At 36.3% G+C, this 15,605-nt stretch overlaps 1 protein-coding gene across 20 annotated transcripts in view; it reads left to right on the top strand.

The window, feature by feature from the left end:
• LOC105466141 (catenin alpha 3) overlaps positions 1-15,605 on the top strand; it is a 1,883,635-nt gene that overhangs the window by 1,040,476 nt on the left and 827,554 nt on the right. For all 20 annotated transcript variants that reach the window (XR_011607352.1, XR_011607354.1, XR_011607355.1 and 17 more), the window contains one exon: positions 6,787-6,939. Coding sequence is in view for 16 of the 20 variants with exons in the window: in XM_071068753.1 (XP_070924854.1) it covers positions 6,787-6,939 (153 nt within the window). In the remaining 4 variants the exon portion in view is untranslated. The remainder of the gene's footprint in view (positions 1-6,786; positions 6,940-15,605) is intronic.

The following is a 15,605-nucleotide window of genomic DNA, read 5'->3' as shown; positions in this document are numbered from 1 at the left end:
GGTATATCTCCTAAAGCTATCCCTCCCCCCTTATCCCACCCCACTACAGGACCCAGTGTATGATATTCCCCTTCCCGTGTCCAAGTGTTCTCATTGTTCAATTCCCACCTATGAGTGAGAATATGCAGTGTTTGGTTTTCTGTTCTTGTGATAGTTTGCTGAGAATGATGGTTTCCAGCTGCATCCATGTCCCTACAAAGGACATGAACTCACCCTTTTTTATGGCTGCATAGTATTCCATGGTGTATATGTGCTACATTTGCTTAATCCAGTCTGTCATTGATGGACATTTGGGTTGGTTCCAAGTCTTTGCTATTGTGAGTAGTGCCGCAATAAACATACGTGTGCATGTACTATGGCCTTTCTATCAGTAATGCAGAAACATTTCAGCTTCAGTTCAGAGGGTGATTGGACTTCTTCCATGAGGAATGATGGAGATTGCTTAGAAATATCTGAGAGGAAGCAAATTGTAGATTTGAGGACATCAAGACATCAAGATGGAATGTTCTAGAAGGTGAAAGTATTTATTTGTTTCAACCTTCTTCCTCTGTGACTTTCTTGCCTGTTTTACTAGAGAACAAAGACAAACGTTCTTGGCATGGTGTTCTAGGTTCTCTGTGATTTGGCCCTGACTTAATCCCCATTATTCTTAATGTTCCTTTTCCTTCAGCTCTCCTTCTCAGTGTTGTCACCTCCTCATCACACCAACACATTAACCTGTTTTCTTTTCTCTCTCTCTCTTTTTTTTTTTTTTTTTTTTTTTGAGACAGAGTCTCACTGTGCCACCCAGGCTGGAGTGCAGTGGTGTGATCTCGGCTCATTGCAACCTCCACCTCCCAGGTTCAGGCAATTCTCCTGCCTCAGCCTCCCGAGTACCTGGATTACAGGTGCATACCATCATACCCTGCTACTTTTTTTGTGTGTTTTTAGTAGAGATGGGTTTTCACTGTGTTGGCCAGGCCGGTCTCAAACTCCTGACCTCGTGATCTGCCCGCCTCGGCCTCCCAAAGTGATGGGATTACAGGTGTGAGCCACTGCGCCAGGCCCACATTAACCTGTTTTCTGACAAAAGAGTCTACTTGTTACTTACCAGAATTTGCGTCACCTCCCGCTCAAATACACTTGCTTCTTTGTAGATATGACTTGTACAGCTTGAAGCCTTCTCTACTAACTCTATTTACACACACACCCAACTCATAAGCAACTACATTCCAGAGTACTGTAAATGCTATTGCTTCCATGAAACCTTTGCTGTTTTCACCAGCTGGAATGGATCTTTTTCTTCCTGGAACACTTACAGCATGTGCACTTCTATTACAGCAATGATTATATTCTTGTATTTTTTTCTTTTATAATGAGTTTTCTTCCCACTGCACTTTAAGTCCTTATAATGATAGTTATGACAACATCTCTCATTTACTAAATGCTTTGCAAAGCTCTCTACCAAGTATATTCATTTCATTATTGATTTTTATTTCTGAAACAATAAATAATGCCATGGTATTGTTATCTCTGTCCCCCAAAATGAGTTAACATAGCAAACATCACCCAGCTAAGTGGTAGAGACACAGTTCTAGCCCAGGTCCATCCAACCCCAGCCCATATGTGTAGTCACTACACCATGGGCTAGGGATTATGGCCTATTCACTTTCAGAACCTCCCAGTGCCTAAGACACTGATTTTACCATCACATATTATTTTCTTTATTATTTGTTTTAAATGCTTTTTTAAAATTAAATTTTCTTCTTTCTTTAGCCTCCTTTTCCATCATTCGTTTGAAAACTGTATACCTATTGTAACTCTCTCAATAAAAGGAGGAAGACTTTTTAAACATCCTTTACTTTATTAAAAATATTTAAGCAACAAATATATCTTATTTCTATTTAATTATACATAGTAAAAAATATATTTGTTTTCACTAAAAGCAGGCTAAAATTTTTATTTGTGTATATTAAGAAAAAATGTCTTTTATTTCATAAATGCCAAAGTAAAGATGAAGTATGTCAAATGGGATTTTGGTAAAAACAGACAAAACAAAAATTTGATTAATTCTTGAGTTGCTGAGTTTCTGAATTGCTAGGTCCATCTCTCCTCTATGTTGCATAGTACCAGTTCACCACTCAGAAAAAAATATGTAGGCTTTTATACCTCCTGGTCATCATCCTCATCATCAAATAACGTTATGTATCCACAAGAGAGAAGTTTCACTAAATTTACATAGGACATACACAGTGAAATAATTATTAGTTGATTTAATTCCTGTTAGACAAGCTTTAAAAGATCACATTTTGCTATTTGATTTAAATTAAAGTGGCTTTTCATTTAAAATATTTACTAAAATTTAAATACTGTTAATTTATTAAAAATTTAATACAATATTTTGATTTAAAATATTCTAGTCTAAATGTGTTTTTCTGTTTCCCTGAGGATGATTTGCTTCTGAAACACTTTCTCCATTTTCCATTCCCCTTCCCCTCACAATTTCATTCTTTCTGTTCCTTTATTTGGTGGCCGTGGTGGGGCTTTTTTAGACTTCTCACACAGGGCTTTCACTTTGGGCTTCAATTGTAGAGATATATATTATTTTGAGATCCCAAACCACTTACATCAGTAGGAAATAGAAAAATTGATGTCTCAAAGCCTTTTATTAAACTATAGTGAGAAAAGATGAAAAGCACCTCAGTTTGGTTTTGTTCTAACATCTTTCATGCCTGGCCACAAACAAGTATTTATTGAAAATATGTACTTGTAATTCCTATTGGCCTCCCACTAACTTCAGATTTTAGTGCTTTGGCTTCTATTTCTATATTGGCATATTGGACTCTTCTTTAAACTTTTTGTATATCACCCAATTGAAAGGAATGCATTGTGCCACTGGGCAGGAAAATAATATGGAAAGAAATAAGATAGAGGCTACTTTGGTATTACATGTAGGTATATATGACTGTACAATTTAATGAAAACAATCCCGTATGAATATGTCAGAACATATAAAGAAAATTGCTTAACATAACATTCTAGTCCTTTCACATTTTGTCCCTACCTACACTTCTAGTCCTATCTCATAATAATTCCTCTTTTACAGTGAGTATAATTCAGGGTACGGCAGAACAAAACTCAGTGATGTACAGAGCCAAGGTAGTAGAGTATAATTAGCAATGAGTAGTTTACATAAGACATTGGAGTCTCTTACTTGGTGCATGATGAAATGACATTAATACCAGACAAAGGTACCTGTTTAGATGGGTTTTCCTAAAAGCAGTGACTAAAACGAGGACCTTAGTGCAGGTCATTTATTTAGGAGATGATTCCTGGAAGCAAGTGTAATAGAACATGAAAAGCGAGTCAGGGAAAGAGGAAATGATAATGCTATTGAGATTGCTGCTGTAGGCAATGAGAGCTAGCGGATCTCTGAGAACTAACAGACTGTTTCCCAGAATTGTCTGACGAATGGATGGAGACTAGGAATTTTATGTGGTAGTTTCTATCCCCATAGGTTGAGGGTTTCCCCCAGTGGTATGGACGCTGAAGAACTTCCAGGCAGTGTTTATGCTGGGTTGAGAATTTCACAGAGACTAGGAACAGGCCCTGAGACAGAATAACAAAGAGACACAAGGAATGCACACAAGAAGCGTGGAATGTCTTCAGAGGACATGTAACTGTTCCCCCAGCAAAAGCTGAAATCAGAGATAGATCCAGAGGATGAGATGTAAGGCACCAAAAGTCTATAATGTGTTCATAATAGTGAAGGTAAAGGATCAGGAACCAACAAGTTCGACAGGGGCTGGTGAGAATATTGTGGGTTAGTTGAATTAGTTACACTTTGTTTTTTGCATGGGTTAAGATGATTTCCATGGGAGAGATACCTCCCTGCCTCTGACCATATGCTAGCTCCTAAAGGTTTTGTTCACGTCCAACTCAAGTCACTGATTTCTGGACATTTCCTTCTGTCATGGGACGAAAAGATGACAAAGGTTGACACAATGTGAGACAATAGTTCTTTTTCACCTCTTATTCTTGCTTTGGCAATAAATCAATATGTATTTCCAGCAAAGCAATGGGGAGTAATAAGACTTTTTGGCTATAGTTGCAGATGGGAAATTATAGTGATGTCTTTTATATGAAAAACAGTCACTCTTTAAACATATATCTCAGAGTAGCAAATACTAAGTCTTGCTTCTTTACGTCACAATCAAATTATTAAAAACAGGAGTTTATACTCACTGTCTTGACTGCCTTGTCTCTCATTCACTCTTCAAACCATAGCAATAGGACTCCTGACCCACTTTTCCACTGAAACTGCTCTTACCAAGTTTATCAATAACCTCTTAGTAGTCAAGCCCAATGGACAAGTCTCATTCCTTTTTTTAAATTTAACTTATCTTTAAAATTTGTCTCTAATTTTTTTTTTTTTTGCTGTCAGTCTCTGAGTTTTTCTTTATTGTAATGTTTAATGTATTATTGTAATATTCACTCTTCTACTAGATTATAAGGGATCATGAATTTCCATCTTGACATTTCCTTCAATACCTTTCTCTTGGTAGAAAGATGAGAAAATGGTTTCCAGAAATATTTACTGTATTGAATGAAATCATTTACACAGAAGAGAAGATTTAACCAGTCCATGATGTGAATATTATAGTTATGTTTGGTAGGATAACTACATTTGAAGAGCATTAACACAGAGATATATCTGAAAGTTTGTCTTTTAGTTGTTGGTTATTTGTCTCTTTGTTTCTTGGCTGCTTTCTCAGTCTCTTTTTAGGCCCTACTCTTTAATCTGCATGACTCCTGTAAATGGTAGTGTTTCCTAAGAGGTCCTTCATGGGTCTCCTCACTCTATATGGTCTCATCCACACTGTCTGCTTGAGTTAGTTCCCATATGCTGGCCCTTCATGGCATATCTCAAGTGTAGATTTCATCTGAGCTTTCCTTCTACATGTCTCAATCAGAATGAAAGAAGAAAAGAATAATCTACATGTCCCAATTATCAATGAAAGAAGAAAAGAATAAAGGGGAGGACAATCATTAAAAAATGCCCCCACTCTGAGAAATTAGAAGGAATCTCTACTTTTCTTTTCAGTGTCTGAAACTTACACAACCTGTAGTTCCCAGCTCAAATAAATTAGTGACCTTATGCCTGACTTCCCTGGTGTACTTCCTATAGAGAGCAAACACATTATTCATTCAGTTAAAGTCTTCCCTTTGCCTTGTAACCCCTTAGCACTCTATACTTTGTCCTTATAAGTGCTCAGTAAATATTAATTAGTTGCCACTAGTAATTTGCCTTTCTGCATACTAAGCAGAATCCTTCCTTGAGGATCTTCCTGAAGCCTTTCTTAAATTGTTGATAGTCAGAAAATTTTTACAATGCTTCTGAGCAAGCTCACCATTTTGGGCAGAAGTATTTTTCTTCCAGAAACCTACAATTATTACGGATTTATTATTCTATGATCATGATAGAAGACAGTACTTTCTATGTAGCTCTATCATTCAGCTCCCCAAAAATGTATTACCATTCATTCCCAAGTAATCTAAAACTAGACTAAGTATCTATTGGCTTAAAAAAAAACTCTAAAATATAATTTTCACAGAAAAATTACATTTTTCTGTCTGATAGCTATTTATTTTTTTGTTTTATTGTACAGAGGTTATTAAACTAAATGAAGGGGTTGACTCAAAAACCTTTGGGCCCATTCATAGTTGTTGACATTGTTCGTGAAACATTTCAGGATATTATGATTTTTTTTGGTGCGGGGCGGGGGATGGAGTCTCACTCTGTCGCCCAGGCTAGAATGCAGTGGTGTGATCTCAGCTCACTGCAACCCCTTCCTCCTGGGTTCAAGCGATTTTCCTGACTCAGCCACCCGAGTAGCTGGGAGTACAGGTGCCTGCCACTATGCCCAGCCAATTTTTTTTTATTTTTAGTATAGACGGGGTTTCACCATGTTGGCCAAGCTGTTCTCGAACTCCTGACCTTGTGATTCTCCTGCCTTGGCCTCCCAAAGTCTGAGATTACAGTCATGAGCCACTGTGCCCCGCCCGATATTATGATCTTTAAAGACTTGATATTATATAAATACAATGAATTAATTTTTCAATGCAGTTTTAAATCTCAGAAAATATCTACTGACTAGAGTAATTGCCTAATTGTCATTAATAAGCTTACATGTAATCTAATTTAATTGTAGCAGAATGTTATAGTTGTTTCATAATTTAAGGTGTGAGGACAAGAACAGTTAATGCAAATGGGGAAAATTGGACATCAAACTCATTTATTATTCTTCCTGCTCTATTAACCTGTTATCAACTGGCATAATCGGTGATCTAACTTGGCTTAATTACCATGAAGTATACAATTTAGCTAATCAAAATTTATCATCAGCTCCTCCAACAAGGTAGAAAACATTCTATAATTTGTAATTATGAAAATACAAGATGTACAATGTTATTTATACACATGCATACATATTCTAATAGCATAATTTCTTTGAGCAACAAAGAAAGTATTGCCATTTTTAATCTGACTTTCAGGTTAAATAACTTAAGAAAAATTACTTTTGAGAGGAAAGGAACTATTGCTAGACGATTTTTATTTTTATTTTGGCTGGATATTTTGTTTTTTAGTTTCTTAAGGGACATTTTTTATATCCTTAAATATTGTGATTTTAGGAATTGGGCAAAAATGAATAAAATGAGTTGTGTAACTACTGAGATTGTAAGAAAAGGAAACAGTGAACTATTTCCTGGGAAAAAAAAAAACCTGAATTTTTCATTTCTTCTCAGCTCCGCAAGGCTATTATAGATCATGTGTCAGACTCTTTCTTGGATACGACAGTCCCACTTTTGGTCCTCATTGAAGCTGCTAAGAATGGCCGGGAGAAGGAAATAAAAGAATATGCTGCGATATTTCATGAACACACCAGCAGGCTTGTAGAGGTAAGCATGCTGGAACTGTAACTCACTAAAGTCTGGGAGAATGAGGCTCCCATTCTCCATTTATGGTTGAATTGTACCCAAATAAAAACTTTTGACACCATGTTACAAATACAGCAGAGTCTGGTCAAGGTGATATGAAGGTGTATATGTCCAATTGTATAGATCACTCCACATTGGCTTGTCTTATTTTTTAATGCATATTTTATCAGAGCTTCACAAAGGAACTAGCTAAATGCAGATACTTGGATTTATCCTTACAAATATTTTCTTCCCATTCTGACTTAAAAGTATCAAGTACTCTATCTCATATTATTTTATTATTTCTCTGCCATCTTTTTGTAGCTGCATTATTCTATCAGCCTTTCAAGACATATTTAACTATGTAGCATGACTACAGAACAAGAATATAGGATATACAGGATAGAGAGATCCAGGAATAAGTAAGTAGGGGTAGTGAATTGGCTCATGTCCCCATAGGGGCAAAAGAAGACAGTAAAACTATTATTCCCTCTGCTTGGTAACTGGAGACATGGGAGCGCACCATGATTTTTTGTAGCAGGATAGCATATTGCTGAAGGAGCTGTGAAGTGCTGATAGCTTCCCAGGAGAGAGATAATAGAACTTACTGTATTATGGATATCAATAACAGAAGTATACTTTAAGAGACAGCCTGAATGGAGGAATTTCTAACACAAATAAGATGACAGTATTCACAAGGCCACAAACCAGTGACAAGAAGTGGGAAACGTTGTTTACTAGATCGCTAGAGCTGAGATGATATTCAGTATGGCTCATACTCATGAGCATGGCTGCACCAGTCGTTTATGGCTGGTGTCTACTCTGGTTGTCAGTGGCCATGCCATATGGGTTATTAAATGTTTTGACCGCCACACCTTCCTATACCAGTCATGAATTCAGTGGCGAAATATGTTTTCATGGCCCAAATGCTTGTAAAGCTTCTGACTAATAATCAGGATGTGAATTGGAATCACACCAATCAATATAACATCTACTGAAAAAGAGAACTTTCCTAACATCTTTAATGTGGATCCATGGGGAGGAGGTTTCCAGTGCCACTAGCATTTGCACTATAAACTCTCTTTCCGGATCTCAATCTCCAGAACTAGAAAATTAAAGTAATGGATGAATACATGATTACTGCAATTTTTGTAGCCCAAAACTGTTCTACCTCCAGCTTTGAAATCTCCTTTGAATTTCCCAAGAACTCTGTTAGATACGGTAAGTGTTACCATTTCAATTGGCCTTAGATGTAAATAAAGATACAAAACCCAAACCAAGCTAATTAGAGTTGGAGCTAATTTCCAGGTTATTAAACTAAATGAGGGGTTGGCTCAAAAACCTTTGGGCCCATTCATAGTCATTGACATTGTTAATGAAACATTTCAGGATAATTTTTAATTAATTGAATTATTTATTATTTATCCGCTTTTATTTATTCCTTCATCTACACATTCCAGAAAGATTTATTAACTGTACACAGAAAAGAATGTTAAAAGTAAGGGGGGAAAGCAATGGGAACAGGTTGTAAAAAACATAACTAAGCATAGTCCCTGACAGTCATAAAAGTGTTATCTAAAAATGTATTCTCTAAGCTGAAGACAACTGAATTATGAAAACAACTTCTTTTTATGAAATCCTCTGAAAGCAAAACTTGGTTTATGCTGACAAAATTCAATTCCTCTTCCTATTTCTCAATTTAGTTTTTTGATGAAGAAGGGTGCCCTGGTCAAACAATTTTAGGAAAAAAAGGACTATCTATAGCTCCTCTTGGAAAATTTACATTCTTGAAAAATCCTGAAGCAAAGAGACCTCTTTAATTTAATTTACACAAATTAAATCTACTTATCTCTCTTTCTTTCATGGTACATTAGTAAGATACTACCTTCGAGGAACACTTGGGAGTGCTACTTTATACCAAATGATGGGTTACTGTTAGGTAGACACAGCTCTAAGAATTAATTTTAAAGTTTAAGAATTTTGGAAATTCTGCATTCCTTATGAGTTTTAAAAGAATACACTATTTTGGAATTATGAACTATTGGGAGACTGAAACTGGATCTCATTTAACTCAACATGTTACCTTAACACATTATAATGAGATAATGAGATTATATGAGGTTTGGGATGATATATGAGTTCTGGTTTTCACTCTGGTAATGCTTAGAAGCTTTGGTCTAAGTCACTTTCATTTCCAATGAGCTTTTACTATATAACAAACCATCCTGAAATTTAATGGCTTAAACCAACTATTTGTTTTCTCTCACTAATCTATGGGTTAACTAGGAAGAGCTGGGCAAATTTTGCTTAAGGTTTCTCATGTGATTGCTGTCAGATACTGGCAGGGAATGGAGCCTGCCAAAGGTTGGCCTGGTCCGGACATGCTAAATGGCATATTCACATGACTGAAAGTGCCTGTTAACTGTCAGCTGGGGGCTTAGCTGTGGTTGTCGACTGGTGCATCAATCATTGGCTTCTTCATGTAGCTTCAGCTTTTCACAGCATGGTGGTTGGGTTCTTAGATGAGAAGTCCCAAATGCAAGCAAGAAATAGGAAGTTGAAGTTGTCATTTGTATTCTATTGGTCAAACCAATTACAGAGCCTGCCCAGACACAGGAAAAGGGAGCAGTGAGATTGCATTTCTCAATAGAAGGAATAGCAAAGTATTTGTGGCCACTACTCTTCTCAGGGTTTCATTTGCTTTATCTATAAAATGAAAGTTAGACAGAATAATATCTAAGGTCACTCCAAGTTTCTTAAATTCTATGATGTGACAAATTTTTTTTTCAACTAAGAGACTTACAGACTTATAGTTTCCTATAACAAGAGAAAATGAAAATGATTTTTAGGCATACTGCTTGCACACTAGGTTGTTTCTCTCTCTCTCTCTCTCACTCTGTGTGTGTGTGTGTGTGTGTGTGTGTGTCTATCTCATGAAGAAGAAAAAACAGTACTGCATTTATCTCCCAGAAAAATCTTTTTTTGAAAGGATATTCCTAACCAAAGCAACAGAGAAAATCATCATTAATTCATTAATTTACTACAAACATTGAGACAGAAGTGTCTATGATAGACTCCTGGAAAATAGGAGAGCCTAAATATATCAGTTTCGGAGGACAATGTGAGTTCTCCTTGTATAGACTGTTTAACAATCCCCCACTTCCTTGCTCCCTGCCACCCCACCCCAAAGACATGCGCATACACTCATCTTATTCCCTAGTTGGGCAATTTGACATAGCAGGCCAGAAAGTCTTATATTCTAACTGACTTGGAGAAAAAGCTGTTATCAACATGTCTGGGTTTTGATACCTCAGCCATGTTTGTCAGAGAAATCTAAAATCAATGAACGTGTTGAAATAAGACTTAAATGAGAAAAAAAGCCCATTTTTAAAGATTTCTATCAAATCTTTGAAGAAAACCTCCACACTGTTAAAGGAACTCTTTAAATAATGGTTAACGTGAAACTTTGACAAAAAGATAGTAAAAAGTAGGACTAAACACAAAGCAGAAAATGAAATATTGAAAAATTATGTGGGTAATAATCTGAAAAACAAAAAGATCTGGGGAATTCGGAAAAAAACAACAGAAATGAGGAGGACAGTGGCCAATGAATTTGGTCTGAACATGCCTGTTCTCTGGTGGTGACACATCTGAGGTGTCCCGCTATACTAATAATACAGGAGGAGACCTCAGATGCGTCACCACATCTATTATTGTAGTTTAGTATAAAATGATCATGGGTAATGATGGTTATAAAACCCTGGGTAGTGCCAGTAACTAGAGAATCTAGAACTTTGTGGCTAATTTTATCTTGGTTATGCTGAACTGAGTACCTATTATGCAAACTTTTCCTACTTTGAGCATCCAAGTTACTCTGTGTTCTTGGATCCACAGAACCACAGTAGGGAAGGATAAGAAGTAGTCAGGAGTATTTTAAAAGTCATCTTCACATAGTGATTAGCAATGAATGACAAAGGTGTTCAATTAATGACATATGTGTTCATATGCTCCCCAGTACTTTGATCTCACCTTTTTGGTGACTTAGAGCACCATTATCTCTACTGGTTTCCGCCAATAAAATCTATTGAATAGGAAGATAAAAATATGAAATTTAGTTTACAGATAAAAATATTCATTAGTTCTAGAGAGGATTATTGCTTTGAGGCTTCTCTGATAGCAAAGTCTATACAGCTCATGCCTAATAAATCCATATTGAATGAAGGAAAACATTTATAGTACCAATTAATTTTAACTTCTTTTTCTTTCTAAAATATTGACTTTGTGGATTCTAGTAACTGGACTTGAAATATATGTCTGAGCTCAGTTACTAAGCAGAGAAGCTCCCTACTCTACTGCATATAAGTACTTAAAATTAATTCTTCACAGTAATTTTAGTAAATGCCATTACCATTAATTATCAAAAGCAGACACTATAGACTCTATTCCAGAGTTCCCTCATAAAAAGTTTCTGACAATTCAACAACATCTTTCAAGCCATTTGCTATCTCAGAGATATAGTTTCTAAACCTAATGTGGTAACATAACTATTATTCAGAGGAATGCCATTACATTTAATAAATTCATTATTTATTATTATAAAGGCTATTATGATTAAATGACTATCATTTAATATTTCTCTAAAATCAATTTTGAAAAATTTCACTCTCGTTTTTGAATTCTATTTGTTTTCTACAAGTCAGTTCATGCTGAACACTACAATCACTACCAACAAAAACAGTGACATCTCCAGAGACCCTATGGATTTTATCATGTTAGTTATCGTTAAATATGATGGTATTAATGATCTAGGCCTGAAATTTCTCTATAAATTGAAGAATTTTCGCTATGTGGAAAGCCAGGTTTGTTGGTGCTTCGACTTACTCATCAAAAATTCATCTATCTTTATGCACCTTATTTTAGGAAGTTTCATGGGAGCCTTTCATCAGAAAGGAAAAAGTGGGTGGACATTTAATTATAATACTTCCCTACCACCTACAAAGATGATTGTCCCCACTCGCAAAATGGTGAGCCAGATTTAGCAAAGCCCCAGTGCCAAGACAGAAGGCTTTAGAGGGGACTCTTGCTGTTTGCAAGAAGTGCTGATTGCTATGAGCTCTACTAATTTCTTTGCTTTTTGACAGAATGCTGCTCAAGTTTCACACATTGCTTTAATTGGTCATCTGTTATCAAATAAGGATATGTTTGATTATAAATAAATACAGCTTTTACAGTCCCCTTCCATTCTTCCTTCTTCTTTCCCTCAAAAAGATGTAAAAGAAAAAGAACAAACCCATACTTAACACTTGTACACAAACCAACAACTGTTCTAAGTGAGCATCTTGGCAACTCTCCTGTTTTGGTAGGGAAGGGATGCTATAGTCAGGAATGCTTTTACTTATGTAGAACAGAGCACACCGGTGTGACTGCCCACTCCCTGGCTTACAAACTGCTCAGCATCTTATTCCTTTTACTGTTAGAAAGATGTGGCTGAACATGACCCTTAAAAGCTTAACCTGAATGTACAGTGAGTTCCTTTCTATGTTGCAGTGATTTCTGTATGCATTTTCCACTGACAGTGTTTGGAATATAAGAAAAGGGTAATGATTCATTTATAGAAAAGTAAGAGCCTTCCCACAGTCAAGTATATATATTTTTAAATGGAATATTAGTGTCTTAGAATTCAGAGAAAAGAGAAAACTACATGGAATTATAGTAGTTTGGGAATTTGGCAAGAGGTAAACAATAAGTTGAACCTTAAAAACTAGGCAGTCATTGGATTATGTTTTAAAAGAACTCCAAGTAGAGATAACAGCACAATGCTCATTCCTGTGTTCCAGGAATACTGTAAAAAGGAAATCTAGATAGCTAAGTTGGCAGGAGCATGAGATGGGATAGATGCAGTTGAATAGCGTTAAATATTTGATTATCAGGCTGCACAGGTTAGACTTCATCTTGTATAGCTGTCAGTAATATATTTGGAGAACTGTGGTAGCTTCTCATCAGGAAAGGGACGAAAGGGAAGTCATATTTTAGTAGAGCCTGCGTATGGACTGTTTTGCATCTGAATACAAAAATTTCTAACCTCTAACAATGGATTCTAATCTCACAAACATAGATTGCATTTAAAATAAACTGCATTTAAAACCTAACTTATTATCATACATAAAAGAGAGAGAATAGAACTACTTTTAATAATGAACTTGAGGCCGGGCGCGGTGGCTCAAGCCTGTAATCCCAGCACTTTGGGAGGCCGAGACGGGTGGATCACGAGGTCAGGAGATCGAGACCATCCTGGCTAACACCGTGAAACCCCGTCTCTACTAAAAATACAAAAAACTAGCCGGGCGAGGTGGCGGGCGCCTGTAGTCCCAGCTACTCCGGAGGCTGAGGCAGGAGAATGGCGTAAACCCGGGAGGCGGAGCTTGCAGTGAGCTGAGATCCGGCCACTGCACTCCAGCCCGGGCTACAGAGCAAGACTCCGTCTCAAAAAAAAAAAAAAAAAAAAAAAAATAATGAACTTGAAACAGAAAAGCAAGTGCCCCAGGACTTAACAGCACTAGGTTAAGGCTGGCCAATAAGAATTGAAAGAAATTACATGTATAGTTTTAAATTTTCTAGGATCCACACTAAAAGATTAAAAAACTAAACAGGTAAACTGATTTTAATATGTTTCATTTAATTCAATATACCCCAAACACTGTAATTTCAATATAAATCAAATCAATATAAAAGCCATTAATGAGATATTTTATATTTCTTTTTATGCTAAGACTTAAAATCTGGGATATATATTTTATATTTAAAGCCCATCTTAATCTACCCTGGCCACATTTTAAGTGCTCAGTAGCCACATGGCTGGTGGCCAGATATCAGACAGTGCAGTTCTAGGTAGATAATGAGCAAGTTGAGAGCAGAAGTGTCTTTATTCATTTATTTAATACATATGTCTTTAAAGCCTATTGTGACCATATACTGTGCTGGACCCTGGACATACTGTCTAGAACCTTTGTTTTTGTTTCCTAGTCTGACATTTAGTAAGTGCAGTGTTCAATAAATATTGAATGAATTATTGAATAAATGAACATCTATTAACCCCATAGAAAATCTTGAAATGTGCATAACAACATGATTTATTGAGTAATGTATGAAATATGGAGACAGACTTGGGTTTGAATCCTGGCGAGGTGTTCTTAGGAAAAACATTTAATAGCTCTTATTTCTGCGTTGTAAAAGAGATGCTCCACTGCAACATGAAGAAAGTAGGATCCTATGAATACCAACGCATTAAAGTACCAAATGCCACACAATGTGGACATCATCGTTCAGGAAACATTTGTTTCCCCTTTCCTCTCTAATTTTTTTTTCAAAAATCTTGCCTGAAAAGAGATCACCTGAATCTTCAGATACCTCTGACAAATTTTCCTTTTGAAAATTTCACTTAAGGTAATTTTCAAATGTATATAGTTGTTGGACCCTTGTATCCAACTTTCAATTTCAGATAGAATTGTTTTTCAGCAACATTAACAGGTCAAAAGTTGTCATATGCAAAATCCTCTGCTAAAATTATGTACCCAAGGTTCTTTTGTTGTCGTTTGTTTATTTGAGACGAGTCTCACCCTCTGTCGCCCAGGCTGGAGTGCGGTGATGTGATCTCAGCTCACAGCAACCTCTGCCTCCTAGATTCAAGAGATTCTCCTGCCTCAGCCTCCCAAATAGCTGGGATTACAGGTGCCTGCCACCGCGCACGGCTAATTTTTGTATTTTTAGTAGAGATGGAGTTTCACCATGTTGACCAGGCTGGTCTCAAACTCTTGACTTAAGGTGATCTGCCTGCCTCAACTTCCCAAAGTGTTGGGATTACAGGCGTGAGCCACTGTGCCCAGCCCAAAGTTTTAATATACAATTAATTGGTGTGTGAAACTTCTCTGAACTTGGAAACTTCCCCAGATTGATCTCCAACATGGTATTTGGTCAAGAGGTAACAAGCAAACATGCTAATTGACAACTAGCTGAAGAATAATCCCAGTCTTGAAACCAAACTTTGTTTTAATCATCAGCCTGATCATGCACTTTGGGGATGATCTGTTCTTTTTAATCAATTCACTATTTCACTCAATTAAACACAAGCATAATGAGTCCCTACAATGTGCTCTTTAGGGCTTATATATACAGAACCCTACTGTTTAAAGCCTCGTTCCATTTTTGTCTTTTGTGTTTTAAAATGAGTAAGTTCTACTCCCATGCTGAAGTGCTTTTAATAAGTCACTGAATTTTGGAATTCAGTTTCATTATCTATAAATGGAGGATGTGAGATTAAAATAATTTTCTCCATTCCTGATATTCAAGTTTCTAAAAACCAGCGGGGAGAGTTATTTTATTTGTTTCATACGTGTAGGTAATTTGATGGTGAATGGAAGAGGCTAGTTAACTAGACATATTGTAGGAGTGGTTATTTTATGGCTTTTATAGGATGAAAATAACTTTTAAAGTAATAAAAAGTAAAGGGAAGAAAATAAAGGAAAATAAATAAAATATTTAGTAATCTGTGCCAAAATCACAAGGACTTTACACTCATTACCTCATTATATCAATGCTCACAATGATGGAGATAAATACTATTATTACCATTTTGCTGATAAGGAAACCCT

This window comes from Macaca nemestrina, chromosome 9 (genome assembly GCF_043159975.1).
Source record: "Macaca nemestrina isolate mMacNem1 chromosome 9, mMacNem.hap1, whole genome shotgun sequence".
Lineage (NCBI taxonomy): Eukaryota > Metazoa > Chordata > Mammalia > Primates > Cercopithecidae > Macaca > Macaca nemestrina.
Note: the sequence above shows the minus strand (reverse complement) of the source record. Positions and strands in the feature narration are given on the sequence as shown.